Genomic DNA, 19,022 nt, shown 5'->3' with positions numbered 1-19,022 from the left:
GTGATACAGTAGGATAGGGGTTAGGGTTGTATGTGATACATACAGGGGGTTAGGGTTGTATGTGATACTGTAGGGGGGGGTTAGGGTTGTATTTGATACAGTAGGGGGTTAGGGTTGTATGTGATACAGTAGGGGGGGTTAGGGTTGTATGTGATACAGTAGGGGGGTAGGGTTGTATGTGATACAGTAGGAGGGGCGGGTTAGGGTTGTATGTGATACAGTAGGAGGGGGTTAGGGTTGTATGTGATACAGTAGGAGGGGGTTAGGGTTGTATGTGATACAGTAGGAGGGGGTTAGGGTTGTATGTGATACAGTAGTAGGGGGTGGGGGTAGGGTTGTATGTGATACAGTAGGAGGGGCGGGTTAGGGTTGTATGTGATATAGTAGGGGGTTAGGGTTATATGTGATACAGTAGGGGGGTTAGGGTTGTATGTGATACAGTAGGGGGTAGGGTTGTATGTGATACAGTAGGGGGTTAGGGTTGTATGTGATACAGTAGGGGGGTTAGGGTTGTATGTGATACTGTAGGAGGGGGTTAGGGTTGTATGTGATACAGTAGGGGGTTAGGGTTGTATGTGATACAGTAGGGGGGTAGGGTTGTATGTGATACAGTAGGGGGGTTAGGGTTGTATGTGATACAGTAGGGGGGTAGGGTTGTATGTGATACAGTAGGGGGGTTAGGGTTGTATGTGATACAGTAGGGGGTTAGGGTTGTATGTGATACAGTAGGGGGTTAGGGTTGTATGTGATACAGTAGGGGGTTAGGGTTGTATGTGATACAGTAGGGGGGTTAGGGTTGTATGTGATACAGTAGGGGGGTTAGGGTTGTATGTGATACAGTAGGGGGGTTAGGGTTGTATGTGATACAGTAGGGGGGTTAGGGTTGTATGTGATACAGTAGGGGGTTAGGGTTGTATGTGATACAGTAGGGGGGTTAGGGTTGTATGTGATACAGTAGGGGGGTTAGGGTTGTATGTGATACAGTAGGGGGTTAGGGTTGTATGTGATACAGTAGGGGGTTAGGGTTGTATGTGATACAGTAGAGGGGTTAGGGTTGTATGTGATACAGTAGGGGGGGTTAGGGTTGTATGTGATACAGTAGGGGGGGTTAGGGTTGTATGTGATACAGTAGGGGGGGTAGGGTTGTATGTGATACAGTAGGAGGGGGGGATTAGGGTTGTATGTGATACAGTAGGGGGTTAGGGTTGTATGTGATACAGTAGGGGGGGGGGTTAGGGTTGTATGTGATACAGTAGGGGGTTAGGGTTGTATGTGATACAGTAAAGGGGGGTTAGGGTTGTATGTGATACAGTAGGGGGTTAGGGTTGTATGTGATACAGTAGGGGGGTTAGGGTTGTATGTGATACAGTAGGAGGGGGTTAGGGTTGTATGTGATACAGTAGGGGGTTAGGGTTGTATGTGATACAGTAGGAGGGGGTTAGGGTTGTATGTGATACAGTAGGGGGTTAGGGTTGTATGTGATACAGTAGGGGGTTAGGGTTGTATGTGATACAGTAGGGGGTTAGGGTTGTATGTGATACAGTAGGGGGTTAGGGTTGTATGTGATACAGTAGGGGGTAGGGTTGTATGTGATACAGTAGGGGGGTTAGGGTTGTATGTGATACAGTAGGGGGGTTAGGGTTGTATGTGATACAGTAGGGGGGTTAGGGTTGTATGTGATACAGTAGGGGGGTTAGGGTTGTATGTGATACAGTAGGGGGGTTAGGGTTGTATGTGATACAGTAGGGGGTTAGGGTTGTATGTGATACAGTAGGGGGGTTAGGGTTGTATGTGATACAGTAGGGGGGTTAGGGTTGTATGTGATACAGTAGGGGGGTTAGGGTTGTATGTGATACAGTAGGGGGTTAGGGTTGTATGTGATACAGTAGGGGGTTAGGGTTGTATGTGATACAGTAGGGGGGTTAGGGTTGTATGTGATACAGTAGGGGGGTTAGGGTTGTATGTGATACAGTAGGGGGTTAGGGTTGTATGTGATACAGTAGGGGGTTAGGGTTGTATGTGATACAGTAGGGGGTTAGGGTTGTATGTGATACAGTAGAGGGGGGTTAGGGTTGTATGTGATACAGTAGGGGGTAGGGTTGTATGTGATACAGTAGGGGGGTTAGGGTTGTATGTGATACAGTAGGGGGTTAGGGTTGTATGTGATACAGTAGGGGGGTTAGGGTTGTATGTGATACAGTAGGGGGGGTTAGGGTTGTATGTGATACAGTAGGGGGTTAGGGTTGTATGTGATACAGTAGGGGGGTTAGGGTTGTATGTGATACAGTAGGGGGTTAGGGTTGTATGTGATACAGTAGGGGGGTTAGGGTTGTATGTGATACAGTAGGGGGTTAGGGTTGTATGTGATACAGTAGGGGGTTAGGGTTGTATGTGATACAGTAGGGGGTTAGGGTTGTATGTGATACAGTAGGGGGTTAGGGTTGTATGTGATACAGTAGGAGGGGTTAGGGTTGTATGTGATACAGTAGGGGGGTTAGGGTTGTATGTGATACAGTAGGGGGTTAGGGTTGTATGTGATACAGTAGGGGGGTTAGGGTTGTATGTGATACAGTAGGGGGGTTAGGGTTGTATGTGATACAGTAGGGGGGGGTTAGGGTTGTATGTGATACAGTAGGGGGGTTAGGGTTGTATGTGATACAGTAGGGGGTTAGGGTTGTATGTGATACAGTAGGAGGGGGGTTAGGGTTGTATGTGATACAGTAGGGGGTTAGGGTTGTATGTGATACAGTAGGGGGGGGTTAGGGTTGTATGTGATACAGTAGGGGGGGTTAGGGTTGTATGTGATACAGTAGGGGGGTTAGGGTTGTATGTGATACAGTAGGGGGTTAGGGTTGTATGTGATACAGTAGGGGGTTAGGGTTGTATGTGATACAGTAGGGGGGTTAGGGTTGTATGTGATACAGTAGGGGGGTAGGGTTGTATGTGATACAGTAGGGGGGTTAGGGTTGTATGTGATACAGTAGGGGGGGTTAGGGTTGTATGTGATACAGTAGGGGGGGTTAGGGTTGTATGTGATACAGTAGGGGGGTTAGGGTTGTATGTGATACAGTAGGGGGTTAGGGTTGTATGTGATACAGTAGGGGGGTTAGGGTTGTATGTGATACAGTAGGGGGGTTAGGGTTGTATGTGATACAGTAGGGGGTTAGGGTTGTATGTGATACAGTAGGGGGGGGTTAGGGTTGTATGTGATACAGTAGGGGGGGTTAGGGTTGTATGTGATACAGTAGGGGGTTAGGGTTGTATGTGATACAGTAGGAGGGGGGTTAGGGTTGTATGTGATACAGTAGGGGGGTTAGGGTTGTATGTGATACAGTAGGGGGTTAGGGTTGTATGTGATACAGTAGGGGGGTTAGGGTTGTATGTGATACAGTAGGGGGTTTGGGTTGTATGTGATACAGTAGGGGGTTAGGGTTGTATGTGATACAGTGGGGGGTTAGGGTTGTATGTGATACAGTAGGGGGTTAGGGTTGTATGTGATACAGTAGGGGGGTTAGGGTTGTATGTGATACAGTAGGGGGTTAGGGTTGTATGTGATACAGTAGGGGGGTTAGGGTTGTATGTGATACAGTAGGGGGTTAGGGTTGTATGTGATACAGTAGGGGGTTAGGGTTGTATGTGATACAGTAGGGGGGTTAGGGTTGTATGTGATACAGTAGGGGGGGTTAGGGTTGTATGTGATACAGTAGGAGGGGGGTTAGGGTTGTATGTGATACAGTAGGGGGGTAGGGTTGTATGTGATACAGTAGGGGGGGGTTAGGGTTGTATGTGATACAGTAGGGGGGTTAGGGTTGTATGTGATACAGTAGGGGGGTAGGGTTGTATGTGATACAGTAGGGGGTAGGGTTGTATGTGATACAGTAGGGGGTTAGGGTTGTATGTGATACAGTAGGGGGGTTAGGGTTGTATGTGATACAGTAGGGGGTTAGGGTTGTATGTGATACAGTAGGGGGTTAGGGTTGTATGTGATACAGTAGGGGGGTTAGGGTTGTATGTGATACAGTAGGGGGTAGGGTTGTATGTGATACAGGAGGGGGGTTAGGGTTGTATGTGATACAGTAGGGGGTTAGGGTTGTATGTGATACAGTAGGGGGGTTAGGGTTGTATGTGATACAGTAGGGGGGTTAGGGTTGTATGTGATACAGTAGGGGGTTAGGGTTGTATGTGATACAGTAGGGGGTTAGGGTTGTATGTGATACAGTAGGGGGTAGGGTTGTATGTGATACAGTAGGAGGGGGGTTAGGGTTGTATGTGATACAGTAGGGGGGTTAGGGTTGTATGTGATACAGTAGGGGGTTAGGGTTGTATGTGATACAGTAGGGGGGTTAGGGTTGTATGTGATACAGTAGGGGGGTTAGGGTTGTATGTGATACAGTAGGGGGGGGTTAGGGTTGTATGTGATACAGTAGGGGGGGGTTAGGGTTGTATGTGATACAGTAGGGGGTTAGGGTTGTATGTGATACAGTAGGGGGTTAGGGTTGTATGTGATACAGTAGGGGGTTAGGGTTGTATGTGATACAGTAGGGGGTTAGGGTTGTATGTGATACAGTAGGGGGTAGGGTTGTATGTGATACAGTAGGGGGGTTAGGGTTGTATGTGATACAGTAGGGGGGGGTTAGGGTTGTATGTGATACAGTAGGGGGTTAGGGTTGTATGTGATACAGTAGGGGGTTAGGGTTGTATGTGATACAGTAGGGGGGTTAGGGTTGTATGTGATACAGTAGGGGGGTTAGGGTTGTATGTGATACAGTAGGGGGGTTAGGGTTGTATGTGATACAGTAGGAGGGGGGTTAGGGTTGTATGTGATACAGTAGGGGTTAGGGTTGTATGTGATACAGTAGGGGTTAGGGTTGTATGTGATACAGTAGGGGGGTTAGGGTTGTATGTGATACAGTAGGGGGTTAGGGTTGTATGTGATACAGTAGGGGGTTAGGGTTGTATGTGATACAGTAGGGGGGTTAGGGTTGTATGTGATACAGTAGGGGGTTAGGGTTGTATGTGATACAGTAGGGGGGGTTAGGGTTGTATGTGATACAGTAGGGGGTTAGGGTTGTATGTGATACAGTAGGGGGGTTAGGGTTGTATGTGATACAGTAGGGGGGTTAGGGTTGTATGTGATACAGTAGGGGGTTAGGGTTGTATGTGATACAGTAGGGGGTTAGGGTTGTATGTGATACAGTAGGGGGGTTAGGGTTGTATGTGATACAGTAGGGGGTTAGGGTTGTATGTGATACAGTAGGGGGTTAGGGTTGTATGTGATACAGTAGAGGGGGGGTTAGGGTTGTATGTGATACAGTAGGGGGTTAGGGTTGTATGTGATACAGTAGGGGGTTAGGGTTGTATGTGATACAGTAGGGGGGGTTAGGGTTGTATGTGATACAGTAGGGGGTTAGGGTTGTATGTGATACAGTAGAGGGGTTAGGGTTGTATGTGATACAGTAGGGGGTTAGGGTTGTATGTGATACAGTAGGGGGTTAGGGTTGTATGTGATACAGTAGGGGGGTTAGGGTTGTATGTGATACAGTAGGAGGGGGGGGTTAGGGTTGTATGTGATACAGTAGGGGGTTAGGGTTGTATGTGATACAGTAGGGGGTTAGGGTTGTATGTGATACAGTAGGGGGGGTTAGGGTTGTATGTGATACAGTAGGGGGGTAGGGTTGTATGTGATACAGTAGGGGGAGGGTTAGGGTTATATGTGATACAGTAGGAGGGGGTTAGGGTTGTATGTGATACAGTAGGGGGGTTAGGGTTGTATGTGATACAGTAGGGGGAGGGTTAGGGTTATATGTGATACAGTGGGGGGTTGTATGTCCTACAGTAGGGGGGTTGTATGTCCTACAGTGGGGGGGGAGAGGAGGAGAGGAGAAGGAGAGGGGAAAGAGAGGAGAAGGAGAGGAGGAGGAGAGGGGAAAGAGAGAAGGAGAGGAGGATAAGGGAAGGAGAGGAGAAAGAGGAGAAGAAGAGGGGAAGGAGAGGAGGAGAGGGGAAGGAGAGAGGAACGAGAGGAAAAGGAGAGGAGAACGAGAGAGGAAAGAACGGAGGAGAAGGAGAGGAGGACAGGAGAAGGAGAGGAGGAGCAGGAGAGTGGAAAGAGGAGAAGGAGAGGGGAAAGAGGAGAAGGAGAGATGAGAAGGAGAGATGAAAGAGAGGAAAGAGAGGAGAAGGAGAGAGGAAAGTGGAGAAGGAGAGATGAATGAGAGAAGGAGAGGGGAAGGAGAGGAGGAGAGGGGAAGGAGAGGGGAAAGAGGAGAAGGAGAGAGGAGAGGTGAAGGAGAGAGGAAAGAGAGGAGGGGGGGGAGAGGAGAAGGAGAGGGGAAGGAGGAGAAGGAAAGGGGAAGGAGAGGAGAGGAGGAGGAGAGGAAAAGGAGAGAGGAAAGAGAGGAGAAGGAGGAGAAGGAGTGGAGAAGGAAAGGGCAAGGAGAGTATAAGTCATGGAGAAGGATAGGGAGAAGGAGAGGGTAGGGTTCTAAGAGGCATTGTTCTAGTGAGGTGGATAGGGTTCTAAGAAGCAGTGTTCTAGTGAGATGGAAAGGGTTAGGAGAGGGGAAAGAGAGGAGAAAGAGAACAGAGAGATTGAGAGAGAAAGAGGAGACAGACACTGCGAGGGAGCGAATGAGGCAGGGAGAGATGGAGCACTCAGGCTCCTGAGTGCTCTCGTTCCTCTCCAGCTCCTTTAGGCAATAACACAAAGGGTTAAATCAGTTTGGCTCCACTCTGCTTAGGTGTGTGTCTGAGCTCTGCTGTGCTAGAGCTGCTTCATGTTGCTGGCTGCCTGTCTGTGGGTCAAAGTGACGTTAACATGACGTCCGCTGTGCTTGGCCTGCTTTAGGTTGCTGGGTTAGAAGAGGAAGAGACACACTACAGAGAATTCTGGATGAGATTCCAGTGAGATGGATAGGGTTCTAAGAACAGGATTCTAGTGAGGTGGAAATGGGTTCTAAGAAGCAGGATTCTAGTGAGGTGGATTGGGTTATAAGAAGCAGGATTCTAGTGAGGTGGATAGGGTTCTAAGAAGCAGGGTTCTAGTGAGGGGTGTAGGGTGCAGTCTCAAGGTTCTGGATGGATAGGGTTCTAGTGAGGTGGATAGGGTTCTAAGAAGCAGTGTTCTAGTTAGGGGGATAGGGCTCTAGGAAGCAGGGTTCTAGTGAGGGGTATAGGGTTCTAAGAAGCAGGGTTCTAGTGAGGGGGGTAGGGTGCAGTCTCAAGGTTCTAAGAAGGGTAGTACCAGGTTCTAAGAAGCATAACTAGGATAATTCACTCAGAATGGTTCTATGAAGGATCTAAAGGGTTTTAGAGCAGAGAAAGGTTCTAGTGAGTATCAAGGAAGACTAGAGCAGTGAAGGGTTCTAGTGAGGATCAAGGAAGACTAGAGCAGAGAAGGGTTCTAGTGAGGATCAAGGAAGACTAGAGCAGAGAAGGGTTCTAGCCTTGTTGAGGAGTAGCTTCTCGTGGTCCTACAGGGGTGTATGAAGGGTTCAGTTCAGGAGAAAGGGCCCATGCAGACTTCATCATGCAGAGACAGACAGACAGACAGACAGACAGACAGACAGACAGACAGACAGACAGACAGACAGACAGACAGACAGACAGACAGACAGACAGACAGACAGACAGGCAGGCAGGCAGGCAGGCAGGCAGCAGTAAAGTGTAAAGCTGTGAGCCTTTTAGTGTATTCAACTGTGCGCATGTTTACTGAACCGAAATATAAACGCAACATTGTAAAGTGATGGTCCCATGTTTACTGAACCGAAATATAAACGCAACATTGTAAAGTGATGGTCCCATGTTTCATGAGCTGAAATAAAAGATCCCAGAAATGTTCTCAAATTTTGTGCACAAATTTGTTTACATCCCTGTTAGTGAGCAATTCTACCCTGCCACGATAATCCATCCACTTGACAGGTGTGGGATATCAAGAAGCTGATTAAACAGCATGATCATTACACAGGTGCACCTTGTGCTGGGGACAATAAAAGGCCACTCTAAAATGTGCATTTTTGTCACACAACACAATGCCACAGATGTCTCAAGTTGAGGGAGCGTGCTATTGGCATTCTGACTTCAGGAATGTCCACCAGAGCTGTTGCCAGAGAATTTCATGTTCATTTCTCTAACATAAGCCGGCTCCAAAATCTTTTTCGAGAATTTGGCAGTAAGTCCAACCGGCCTCACAACCGCAGACCACGTATAACCACGCCAGCCCAGGACCTCCACATCCGCCTTCTTCACCTGCGGGATCTTCTGAGACCAGACACCCAGACAATTGATGACCAAAGAATGTCTGCACAAACTGTCAGAAACCGCCTCAGGGAAGCTCATCTGCGTCCTCACCGTCTTCACCAGGGTCTTGACCTGACTGCAGTTCAGTGTCGTAACCGACTTCAGTGGACAAAATGCTCACCTTCGATGGCCACTGGCACGCTGGAGAAGTGTGCTCTTCACGGATGAATCCCGTTTTCAGCTGTACCGGGCAGATGGCAGACGTGGCGTCATGTGGACGAGCATGGTGGTGGTGGGGTTATGGTATGGGGAAGGCATAAGTTACGGACAACGAACACAATTGCCTTTTATCGATGGCAATTTGAATGCACCGTGATGAGATCCTGAGGCCCATTGCCGTGCCATTTATCCACCTCCATCACCTCATGTTTCAGTATGATAATGCACGGCCCCATGTCGCAAGGATCTGTACACAATTGCTGGAAGCTGAAATGGTCCCAGTTCTTCCATGGCCTGCATACTCACCAGACATGTCACCCATTGAGCATGTTCGGGATGCTCTGGATCAACGTGTACGACAGCCTGTTCTAGTTCCCACCAATATCCAGAAACTACACCCAGCCATTGAAGAGGAGTGGGACAACATTCCACAGGCCACAATCAACAGCCTGATCAACTCTATGAGAAGGAGATGTGTCGCGCTGCATGAGGCTAATGGTGTCTGATCCACTCTATGAGAAGGAGATGTGTCGCGCTGCATGAGACTAATGGTGCCTGATCCACTCTATGAGAAGGAGATGTGTCACGCTGCATGAGGCTAATGGTGCCTGATCAACTCTATGAGAAGGAGATGTGTCGCGCTGCATGAGGCTAATGGTGCCTGATCAACTCTATGAGAAGGAGATGTGTCGCGCTGCATGAGGCTAATGGTGCCTGATCAACTCTATGAGAAGGAGATGTGTCACGCTGCATGAGGCTAATGGTGCCTGATCAACTCTATGAGAAGGAGATGTGTCGCGCTGCATGAGGCTAATGGTGTCTGATCCACTCTATGAGAAGGAGATGTGTCGCGCTGCATGAGGCTAATGGTGCCTGATCCACTCTATGAGAAGGAGATGTGTCGCGCTGCATGAGACTAATGGTGCCTGATCAACTCTATGAGAAGGAGATGTGTCGCGCTGCATGAGACTAATGGTGCCTGATCCACTCTATGAGAAGGAGATGTGTCGCGCTGCATGAGGCTAATGGTGCCTGATCCACTCTATGAGAAGGAGATGTGTCGCGCTGCATGAGGCTAATGGTGTCTGATCCACTCTATGAGAAGGAGATGTGTCGCGCTGCATGAGGCTAATGGTGTCTGATCCACTCTATGAGAAGGAGATGTGTCGCGCTGCATGAGACTAATGGTGCCTGATCAACTCTATGAGAAGGAGATGTGTCGCGCTGCATGAGGCTAATGGTGCCTGATCACTCTATGAGAAGGAGATGTGTCGCGCTGCATGAGGCTAATGGTGCCTGATCAACTCTATGAGAAGGAGATGTGTCGCGCTGCATGAGGCTAATGGTGCCTGATCCACTCTATGAGAAGGAGATGTGTCGCGCTGCATGAGACTAATGGTGCCTGATCCACTCTATGAGAAGGAGATGTGTCGCGCTGCATGAGCTAATGGTGCCTGATCAACTCTATGAGAAGGAGATGTGTCGCGCTGCATGAGACTAATGGTGCCTGATCCACTCTATGAGAAGGAGATGTGTCGCGCTGCATGAGGCTAATGGTGCCTGATCAACTCTATGAGAAGGAGATGTGTCGCGCTGCATGAGGCTAATGGTGCCTGATCAACTCTATGAGAAGGAGATGTGTCGCGCTGCATGAGGCTAATGGTGCCTGATCAACTCTATGAGAAGGAGATGTGTGCGCTAATGGTGCCTGATCCACTCTGATGTGTCGCGCTGCATGAGACTAATGGTGTCTGATCCACTCTATGAGAAGGAGATGTGTCGCGCTGCATGAGACTAATGGTGCCTGATCCACTCTATGAGAAGGAGATGTGTCACGCTGCATGAGACTAATGGTGTCTGATCCACTCTATGAGAAGGAGATGTGTCGCGCTGCATGAGGCTAATGGTGCCTGATCCACTCTATGAGAAGGAGATGTGTCGCGCTGCATGAGACTAATGGTGCCTGATCCACTCTATGAGAAGGAGATGTGTCGCGCTGCATGAGACTAATGGTGCCTGATCCACTCTATGAGAAGGAGATGTGTCGCGCTGCATGAGACTAATGGTGCCTGATCCACTCTATGAGAAGGAGATGTGTCGCTGCATGAGACTAATGGTGCCTGATCCACTCTATGAGAAGGAGATGTGTCGCGCTGCATGAGACTAATGGTGCCTGATCCACTCTATGAGAAGGAGATGTGTCGCTGCATGAGGCTAATGGTGCCTGATCCACTCTATGAGAAGGAGATGTGTCGCGCTGCATGAGACTAATGGTGCCTGATCCACTCTATGAGAAGGAGATGTGTCGCGCTGCATGAGACTAATGGTGCCTGATCCACTCTATGAGAAGGAGATGCCTGTCGCGCTGCATGAGACTAATGGTGCCTGATCCACTCTATGAGAAGGAGATGTGTCGCGCTGCATGAGACTAATGGTGCCTGATCCACTCTATGAGAAGGAGATGTGTCGCGCTGCATGAGACTAATGGTGCCTGATCCACTCTATGAGAAGGAGATGTGTCGCGCTGCATGAGACTAATGGTGCCTGATCCACTCTATGAGAAGGAGATGTGTCGCGCTGCATGAGACTAATGGTGCCTGATCCACTCTATGAGAAGGAGATGTGTCGCGCTGCATGAGACTAATGGTGCCTGATCCACTCTATGAGAAGGAGATGTGTCGCGCTGCATGAGACTAATGGTGCCTGATCCACTCTATGAGAAGGAGATGTGTCGCGCTGCATGAGACTAATGGTGCCTGATCCACTCTATGAGAAGGAGATGTGTCGCGCTGCATGAGACTAATGGTGCCTGATCCACTCTATGAGAAGGAGATGTGTCGCGCTGCATGAGACTAATGGTGTTCACATCAGATAGACTTTTTTTTAAATCAACGTACCTACTTTTTTAAAAAGGTATCTGTGACCAACAGATGCATATCTGTTTTCTCAGTCATAGGTCCATAGATTAGGACCTAATGATTGTATTTAAATTGACTGATTTCATTATATGAACTGTAACTCAATAAAATCTTGTAAATTGTTGCATGTTGCATTTATATTTTTGTTCAGTGAATATATGAATCAGTGTATGAGTGACTATATGATTCAGTGTATGAGTGACTATATGAATCAGTGTATGAGTGACTATATGATTCAGTGTATGAGTGACTATATGAATCAGTGTATGAGTGACTATATGATTCAGTGTATGAGGGACTATATGATTCAGTGTATGTATGACTATATGATTCAGTGTATGAGTGAGTATATGAATCTGTGTATGAATGAGTATATGAATCAGTGTATGAATGAGTATATGAATCAGTGTATGAATGAGTATATGAATCAGTGTATGAATGAGTATATGAATCAGTGTATGAATGAGTATATGAATCAGTGTATGAATGAGTATATGAATCTGTGTATGAGTGAGAATATGAATCAGTCTAGGAGTGAGTACATGATTCAGTGTATAAGTGAGTGTATTTGACAACTCATCTGTGATTTTTCTGTGATGTAATTAGTAGTTGTGTTGTGTTGAACTATATTTGAATGCTGTGTGTGTGTTCAAATGCATGTCATCCTTCCAGCCACCCACACAGCCAGCCAGCCAGCCACCCAGCCAGCCACCCAGCCAGCCAGCCAGCCAGCCACCCACCCAGCCAGCCAGCCAGCCAGCCAGCCAGCCAGCCAGCCAGCCAGCCACCCAGCCAGCCGCCCACCCAGCCAGCCAGCCACCCAGCCAGCCAGCCAGCCACCCACCCACCCACCCACCCAGCCAGCCAGCCAGCCAGCCACCCAGCCAGCCAGCCAGCCAGCCACCCACCCAGCCAGCCAGCCAGCCACCCAGCCAGCCACCCACCCAGCCACCTAGCCAGCCAGCCAGCCAGCCAGCCACCTAGCCAGCCAGCCAGCCACCCAGCCAGCCAGCCACCTCCAACTCCCCACCCCACCCCACTTCCCCCGCCCGTCCCTTCTCTCACCTGGAAGGTGTGATGGGGGTGAGGTCCTTCCCCATGGTTTGGATCACCCGGCGCCCCCACACCCCCTCCCCACTCCTCTCTCACCTGGAAGGTGTGATGGGGGTGAGGTCCTTCCCCATGGTTTGGATCACCCGGCGCCCCCACACCCCCCTCCCCACTCCTCTCTCACCTGGAAGGTGTGATGGGGGTGAGGTCCTTCCCCATGGTCTGGATCACCCGGCGCCCCCACACCCAGAGGCCGCAGCAGATTCCAACGCCCCGTAGAACAGCAACCAGATGGGGGTGGCGGCGTCCTGCATCACCCCGCCTTGTTCATAGATCATCCACAGCGCCACCAACGGGCCAATGGCGTTACTGCCATTGTAGAGGATATAGAATGACAGATTTATGATATGGCAGTTGTGTTATGATGAATGGTAGATACTGCAGTGGGAAAGGGAAGTCTGTGTCAGGTAGTTTCCCTTTCTGTTTGAGAGGGGAAGTCTGTGTCAGGTAGTTTCCCTTTCTGTTTGAGAGGGGAAGTCTGTGTCAGGTAGTTTCCCTTTCTGTTTGAGAGGGGAAGTCGTGTCAGGTAGTTTCCCTTTCTGTTTGAGAAAGTCTGTGTCAGGTAGTTTCCCTTTCTGTTTGAGAGGGGAAGTCGTTTCAGGTAGTTTCCCTTTCTGTTTCAGGTCAGTTTCCCTTTCTGTTTGAGAGGGAAGTCATTTCAGGTAGTTTCCTTTCTGTTTGAGAGGTAAGTCTGTGTCAGGTAGTTTCCTTTCTGTTTGAGAGGTCAGGTAGTTTCCCTTTCTGTTTGAGAGTTTCTTTCTGAAGTCGTGTCAGGTAGTTTCCCTTTCTGTTTGAGAGGGGAAGTCGTGTCAGGTAGTTTCCTTTCTGTTTGAGAGGGGAAGTCGTGTCAGGTAGTTTCCCTTTCTGTTTGAGAGGGGAAGTCTGTGTCAGGTAGTTTCCTTTCTGTTTGAGAGGGGAAGTCTGTGTCAGGTAGTTTCCTTTCTGTTTGAGAGGGGAAGTCGTGTCAGGTAGTTTCCTTTCTGTTTGACACTAGTTTATTGGATTATATGGCAAATGAGGTGAATGTTAGCAAAGGTTGTAGTTGTGTGAACACATTGAATAGTAATTGTGTTGACAGGTAAGCTGTAGGGTTGGAAAATTCTGGAAACTCTGAAAATTCTGTTGAAAAAAAAAAAACAGATTTCTGGAACACCTGGGAACTTTCGGGAAAGTTTGAGGAATTTAGCAATCCTAGTCACCTGACGTCATTGCCTCCGTGAGCAAAAGATCCGAAGCATGCAGTGAGGATCTGCAGGAAGTGGAAGAGCAGGTAGACGGTCGGCTTGTCCTTATCCCCTTCATCCTCTTCTGCGGAGTCATCCAGCGGGACAGGAGCACCCGGCGCCCCTGCCTCCTCGCCCCCCAGGTCTGACGCCAGCTTCATCTCCACGCCACCCTCCTCCGCCTCAATCTCGGCCTCCGCCACGGCGTTACAGTACGACGAGTAACTATCATAGCGAACTCTCTTCTTGGTAAAGGACACGCTCCCCGACCTCTCCCCCTCCCCCACCAGCTTCTCACTGTCCTCTCGGGCCTCGCGAGACTCAGAGCGGATCAGCGGCTGGACCGGCATGCCACAGATGGCGGCCGTGTAGCAGGTATAACTGTTGTTGCGACGCAGCAGGCGGTAGTTGTTGTCTGGCGTGGGGGCGGAGTTGTCGTCCTCCAGTCGTCCCAGGTGGATCTTGTGGAGCAGGTCTTTGTAGAGACCAGAATCCTTGTGAACCGTGTGGTACACCTGGCCGTCGCTGCGGATGTGTTCCCCTCCGAAGGTGAAGCTGCCGTTGGACAGTGGGGACTTGGACATGGACAGAGTACCGTTGGTCATGGAGTGGGTTCGTCCTGAGGAGAGGAGGAGGGGGGTGAGCAATACAACACTTATATTATATATTACATAGAAATACTATACTAATACTACAATATTATCATATTAACTGAGTGTACAAAACATTATGAATACCTGCTCTTTCCATGACAGACTGACCAGGTGAAAGCTATGATCCCTTATTGATGTTAAATCCACTTCAATCAGTGTAGATGAAGGAGAGGAGACAGCTTAGAGAAGGATTTTTAAGCCTCGAGATAATTGTGACATGGATTGTGTACGTGTGCCATTCAGAGAGAGGGTGAATGGGAAAAAGATGTGCCTTTGAACGGGGGATGGTAGTAGGTGTCAGGCGGACCGGATTGTGTAAAGAACTGCAACGCTGCTGGGTTTTTCACACCCAACAGTTTCCCGTGTGTATCAAGAATGGTCCACAAACCCAAAGGACATCCACACAACTTGAAGCATTGGAGTCAACATGGGCCAGCATCCCTGTGGAACGCTTTCGACACCTTGTAGAGTCCATGGCCCGACGAATTGAGGCAGTTCTGAGGGGAAAAGGGAGGGGTGCAACTCAATATTAGGAAGGTGTTCTTAATGTTTGGTATACTCAGTGTATATGCATGGCGTGGGTCTGCCCTGGAGAGGGGGAGAGCTATACAGAACTAAGGATATAACAAATACTATACTATAAGAAATACTATAATATACTAAATACAATACTACACTATAAAATATAGGTTTAGTAAAGGTGGTTCTACAGTGAACTACTTGCGTGATGAGCAGTGTTGTCTACGACCTTAAGGCTTCCCAGGCTGTAGCTCAGCGGGCCAACCCCATACAGAAAGATTATTTATGGCCACATACGGTACCAGTCAAAAGTTTGGACACATTACATTTTTTTATTTTTCTTTTGTATGTTGTAGAATAATAGTGAAGACATCAAAACTATGAAATAACACATATGGAATCATGTAGTAACCCAAAAAGTGTTCCACAAATCAACATATACATTTTAGATTCTTCAAAGTAGCCACCCTTTGCCTTGATGATAGCTTTGCACACTCTTGGCATTCTCTCAACCAGCTTCATGAGGTAGTCACCTGGAATGTATTTCAATTAAACGGTGTGTAAGTTTTTTTGAGGGGATAAAAAAAAGCACATTTTTGTTTATGAATTTTTACAAGAGGTGCACGGTGTTTCCTACATTCAAGTTATGTTCTTGCTACTGTCAACGAAAAGGTTGTGTGAGGGGGGGTTCTCCCGGGTGGCGCAGTGGTTAAGGGCGCTGTACTGCAGCGCCAGCTGTGCCACCAGAGACTCTGGGTTCACGCCCAGGCTCTGTCGTAACCGGCAGCGACCAGGAGGTCCGTGGGGCGATGCACAATTGGCACCAGCGACTCCTGTGTCGGGCCGGGCGCAGTGCGCGCTAACCAAGGTTGCCAGGTGCACGGTGTTTCCACCGACACATTGGTGCGGCTGGCTTCCGGGTTGGATGGCGCTGTGCGGCTTGGTTGGGTTGTGTATCGGAGGACGCATGACTTTGAACCTTCGTCTCTCCCGAGCCCGTACGGGAGTTGTAGCGATGAGACAAGATAGTAGCTACTAAAACAATTGGACACCACGAAATTGGGGAGAAAAAGGGGTCAAATTAAAATAAAAAAAATAAAAAGGTTGTGTGAGGTGGAATGTAAATAACACAACTAATGGATATCTGTTATTTCATTGATTTGTCATGCCCCATCTGAACAGTTAAACAATCAAGTTAAGTTAACAATGTACCCAGTCATTCCTTCCAGTTCTCTGCTGCCAATGACTGGAACGAATTGCAAAAATCACTGAAGCTGGAGACTTACATCTCCCCTTGGTAACCTGTGATGGAGATTTCAAACCAAGACGTTTTTCCTCCAACATCATCATCCCGACGACTTTACTTTGCTTTATATCTGAGAAGGTATTGCCGGCGACAACGCCTCTACTTTTATTTCCGCCAAACCAACCTAAGTCACGCGGTAAAGTTCTGCCTACGGCTTCGTATGAAATGTAGCCGTAATGTTGAGGTGGAATTGGAACGCAGTACGCTCTTAAAGGTCTTAAACTCTTGATGGTTGCTAGGCAGCGCCCTTTACTAGTATCCTCCTGCCATCACGATAAAAACATGGGGATGAGGTAGTTGGATGGGCTATTTACAGATGGGCTGTGTACAGGTGCAGTGAATCGGTAAGCCAATGCTTAAAGTTAGATAGGGAGATGTAAGTCTCCAGCTTCCGTGATTTTTTGCAATTCGTTCCAGTCATTGGCAGCAGAGAACTGGAAGGAAAAGCGTCCAAAGAAGTTGTAGGTTTTGGGGATGACCAGTGAGATATACCTGCTGGAGCGCGTGCTACAGGTGGGTGTTGCTATGGTGACCAGTGAGCTGAGATAAGGCAGGGCTTTACCTAGCAAAGACTTATAGATGACCTGGAGCCAGTGGGTTTTGCGACAAATATGTTGCGAGGGCCAGCCGACGAGAGCATACAGGTCGCAGTGGTGGGTAGTATAATGATAATGACAAAGCAAAAACAGTTTAGACATTTTTGCAAATGTTACAAAAAATACTTAACCAAAATATATAATTTACATTAGTATTCAGACACTTTACTTCGTACGTTGTTGAAGCAACTTTGGCAGCGATTACAGCCTCGAGTCTTCTTGGGTATGACACTACAAGTGCGACACACCTGTTGTCACGTTCTGACCTTTATTTCCTTTGTTTTGTCTTTATTTAGTATGGTCAGGGCGTGAGTTGGGGTGGGCAGTCTATGTTTGTTTTTCTATGTTTGGTTTCTGTTTCGGCCTACTATGGTTCTCAATCAGAGGCATGTGTCGTTAGTTGTCTCTGATTGAGAATCATACTTAGGTAGCCTGAGTTTCACTGTTTGTTTCCGTGTCAGTGTTTGTCGTCACACGGTACTGTTTCGGTTTAGTTTCTTCACGTTTCTTTTGTTATTTTTGTATTCAGTGTTCAGTGTTTTCTTTGATTAAAGTTATGGACACTTACCACGCTGCATCTTGGTCCGATCCTTACTCCTCTTCAGACGAAGAGGAGATCTGCCATTACAACTGTATGTGGGGAGTTTCTCCCATTCTTCTCTGTAGATTCTCGAAAACTCTGTCAGGTTGGATGGGGAGCGTAGCAGCACAGCTATTTTCAGGTCTCTCCAGAGATGTTGGCTCGGGTTCAAGTCCGGGTTCTGGCTGGGCCACTCAAGGACATTCAGAGAATTGTCCCGAAGCCACTATTGTGTTGTCTTGGCTGTGTGCTTTGGGTCGTTGTAGTGTTGGAAGGTGAACCTTCGCCCCAGTCTGAGGTCCTGAGCACTCTGGAGAATGTTTTCATCAAGGATCTCTCTGTACTTTGCTCCGTATCACCATAGGTATGGTGCCAGGTTAACTCCAGACATGACGCTTGGCATTCAGGCCAAAGAGTTTAATCTTTGTTTCATCAGACCAGAGAATCTTGTTTCTCATGGTCTGAGAGTCTTTAGGTGCCTTTTGGCAAACTCCAAGTGGGCTGTCATGTGCCTTTTACTGAGGAGTGGCTTCCATCTGGCCACTCCACCATAAAGGCCTGATTGATGGAGTGCTGCAGAGATGGTTGTCCTTCTGGAAGGTTCTCCATCAGGTTCTTGATCTTCTCCCTGACCAAGGACCTTCTCCTCCGATTGCTCAGTTTGGCCGGGCAGCCAGCTCTAGGAAGTCTTGATGGTTTCAAACTTCTTCCATTTAAGAATGATGGAGGCCACTGTGTGCTTGGGGACCTTCAATGCCGCAGACATTTTTTGGTACCCTTCCCCAGGTCTGTGCCTCGACACAATCCTGTCTCGAAGCTCTACGGACAATATCTTCGACCTCATTACTTGGTTTTTGCTCTGACATGCACTGTCAACTCTGGGACCTTATATAGACAGGTGTGTGCCTTTCCAAATCATATCCAATCAATACAATTTACCACAGGTGGACTCCAATCAAGATGTAGAAACATCTCAAGGATGATCAATGGAAACAGGATGCACCTGAGCTCCATTTCAAGTCTCATAGAAAAGGGTCTGAATACTTGTGTCAATAAGGGTTTCCTTTCTTTTTAATTCATTTGCAAAAATGTCTAAAAACCTGTTTTAGCTTTGTTGTTATGGGGTATTGTGTGTAGATTGATGAGAAGAAAAAAATCAATTTAAGGCTGTAACGTAACAAAATGTGGGAAAAAGTCAAGGGGTCGGAATACTTTCTGAATGCACTTTAAATGCTCAATGGATTTATTAAAATAGACCAATGACATCTGCACACTACTACTACCACTCATTCCGGAATGCACACGGGAGGTATAAAAGGTGTACACAGGCAAGGGTGTGTTAAAAATGGGCCTGTTTGTAAGGGGGTCATATAAATATCGGCCAATTTGAAAGCATGAATTGTCCCCTAAAGGTTACAGTCATTCTTACCCTAAAAATTCTTACCTTAACATTCTTACCCTAACATTCTTACCCATTCTTACCCTAACATTCTTACCCAAACATTCTTACCCAAACATTCTTATCCAAACATTCTTACCCAAACATTCTTACCCAAACATTCTTACCCTAACATTCTTACCCTAACATTCTTACCCATTCTTACCCAAACATTCTTACCCATTCTTACCCTTACATTCTTACCCATTCTTACCCTAACAT

At 47.9% G+C, this 19,022-nt stretch overlaps 1 protein-coding gene across 1 annotated transcript in view; it reads right to left on the bottom strand.

Moving 5' to 3' along the window:
• The window catches only part of LOC112246541 (sodium-dependent phosphate transporter 2-like), a 151,389-nt gene that overhangs the window by 7,585 nt on the left and 124,782 nt on the right, over positions 1 to 19,022 (bottom strand). The window contains 3 exon segments of the mRNA XM_042320239.1: positions 12,610 to 12,700; positions 12,703 to 12,794; positions 13,685 to 14,327. Coding sequence (XP_042176173.1) covers positions 12,610 to 12,700; positions 12,703 to 12,794; positions 13,685 to 14,327 — 826 coding nt within the window.

This window comes from Oncorhynchus tshawytscha, linkage group LG04, assembly GCF_018296145.1.
Source record: "Oncorhynchus tshawytscha isolate Ot180627B linkage group LG04, Otsh_v2.0, whole genome shotgun sequence".
NCBI classification, from domain to species: Eukaryota; Metazoa; Chordata; class Actinopteri; order Salmoniformes; family Salmonidae; genus Oncorhynchus; species Oncorhynchus tshawytscha.
The sequence above is the reverse complement of the archived record's forward strand: the minus strand, read 5'-3'. Positions and strand labels throughout refer to the sequence as shown.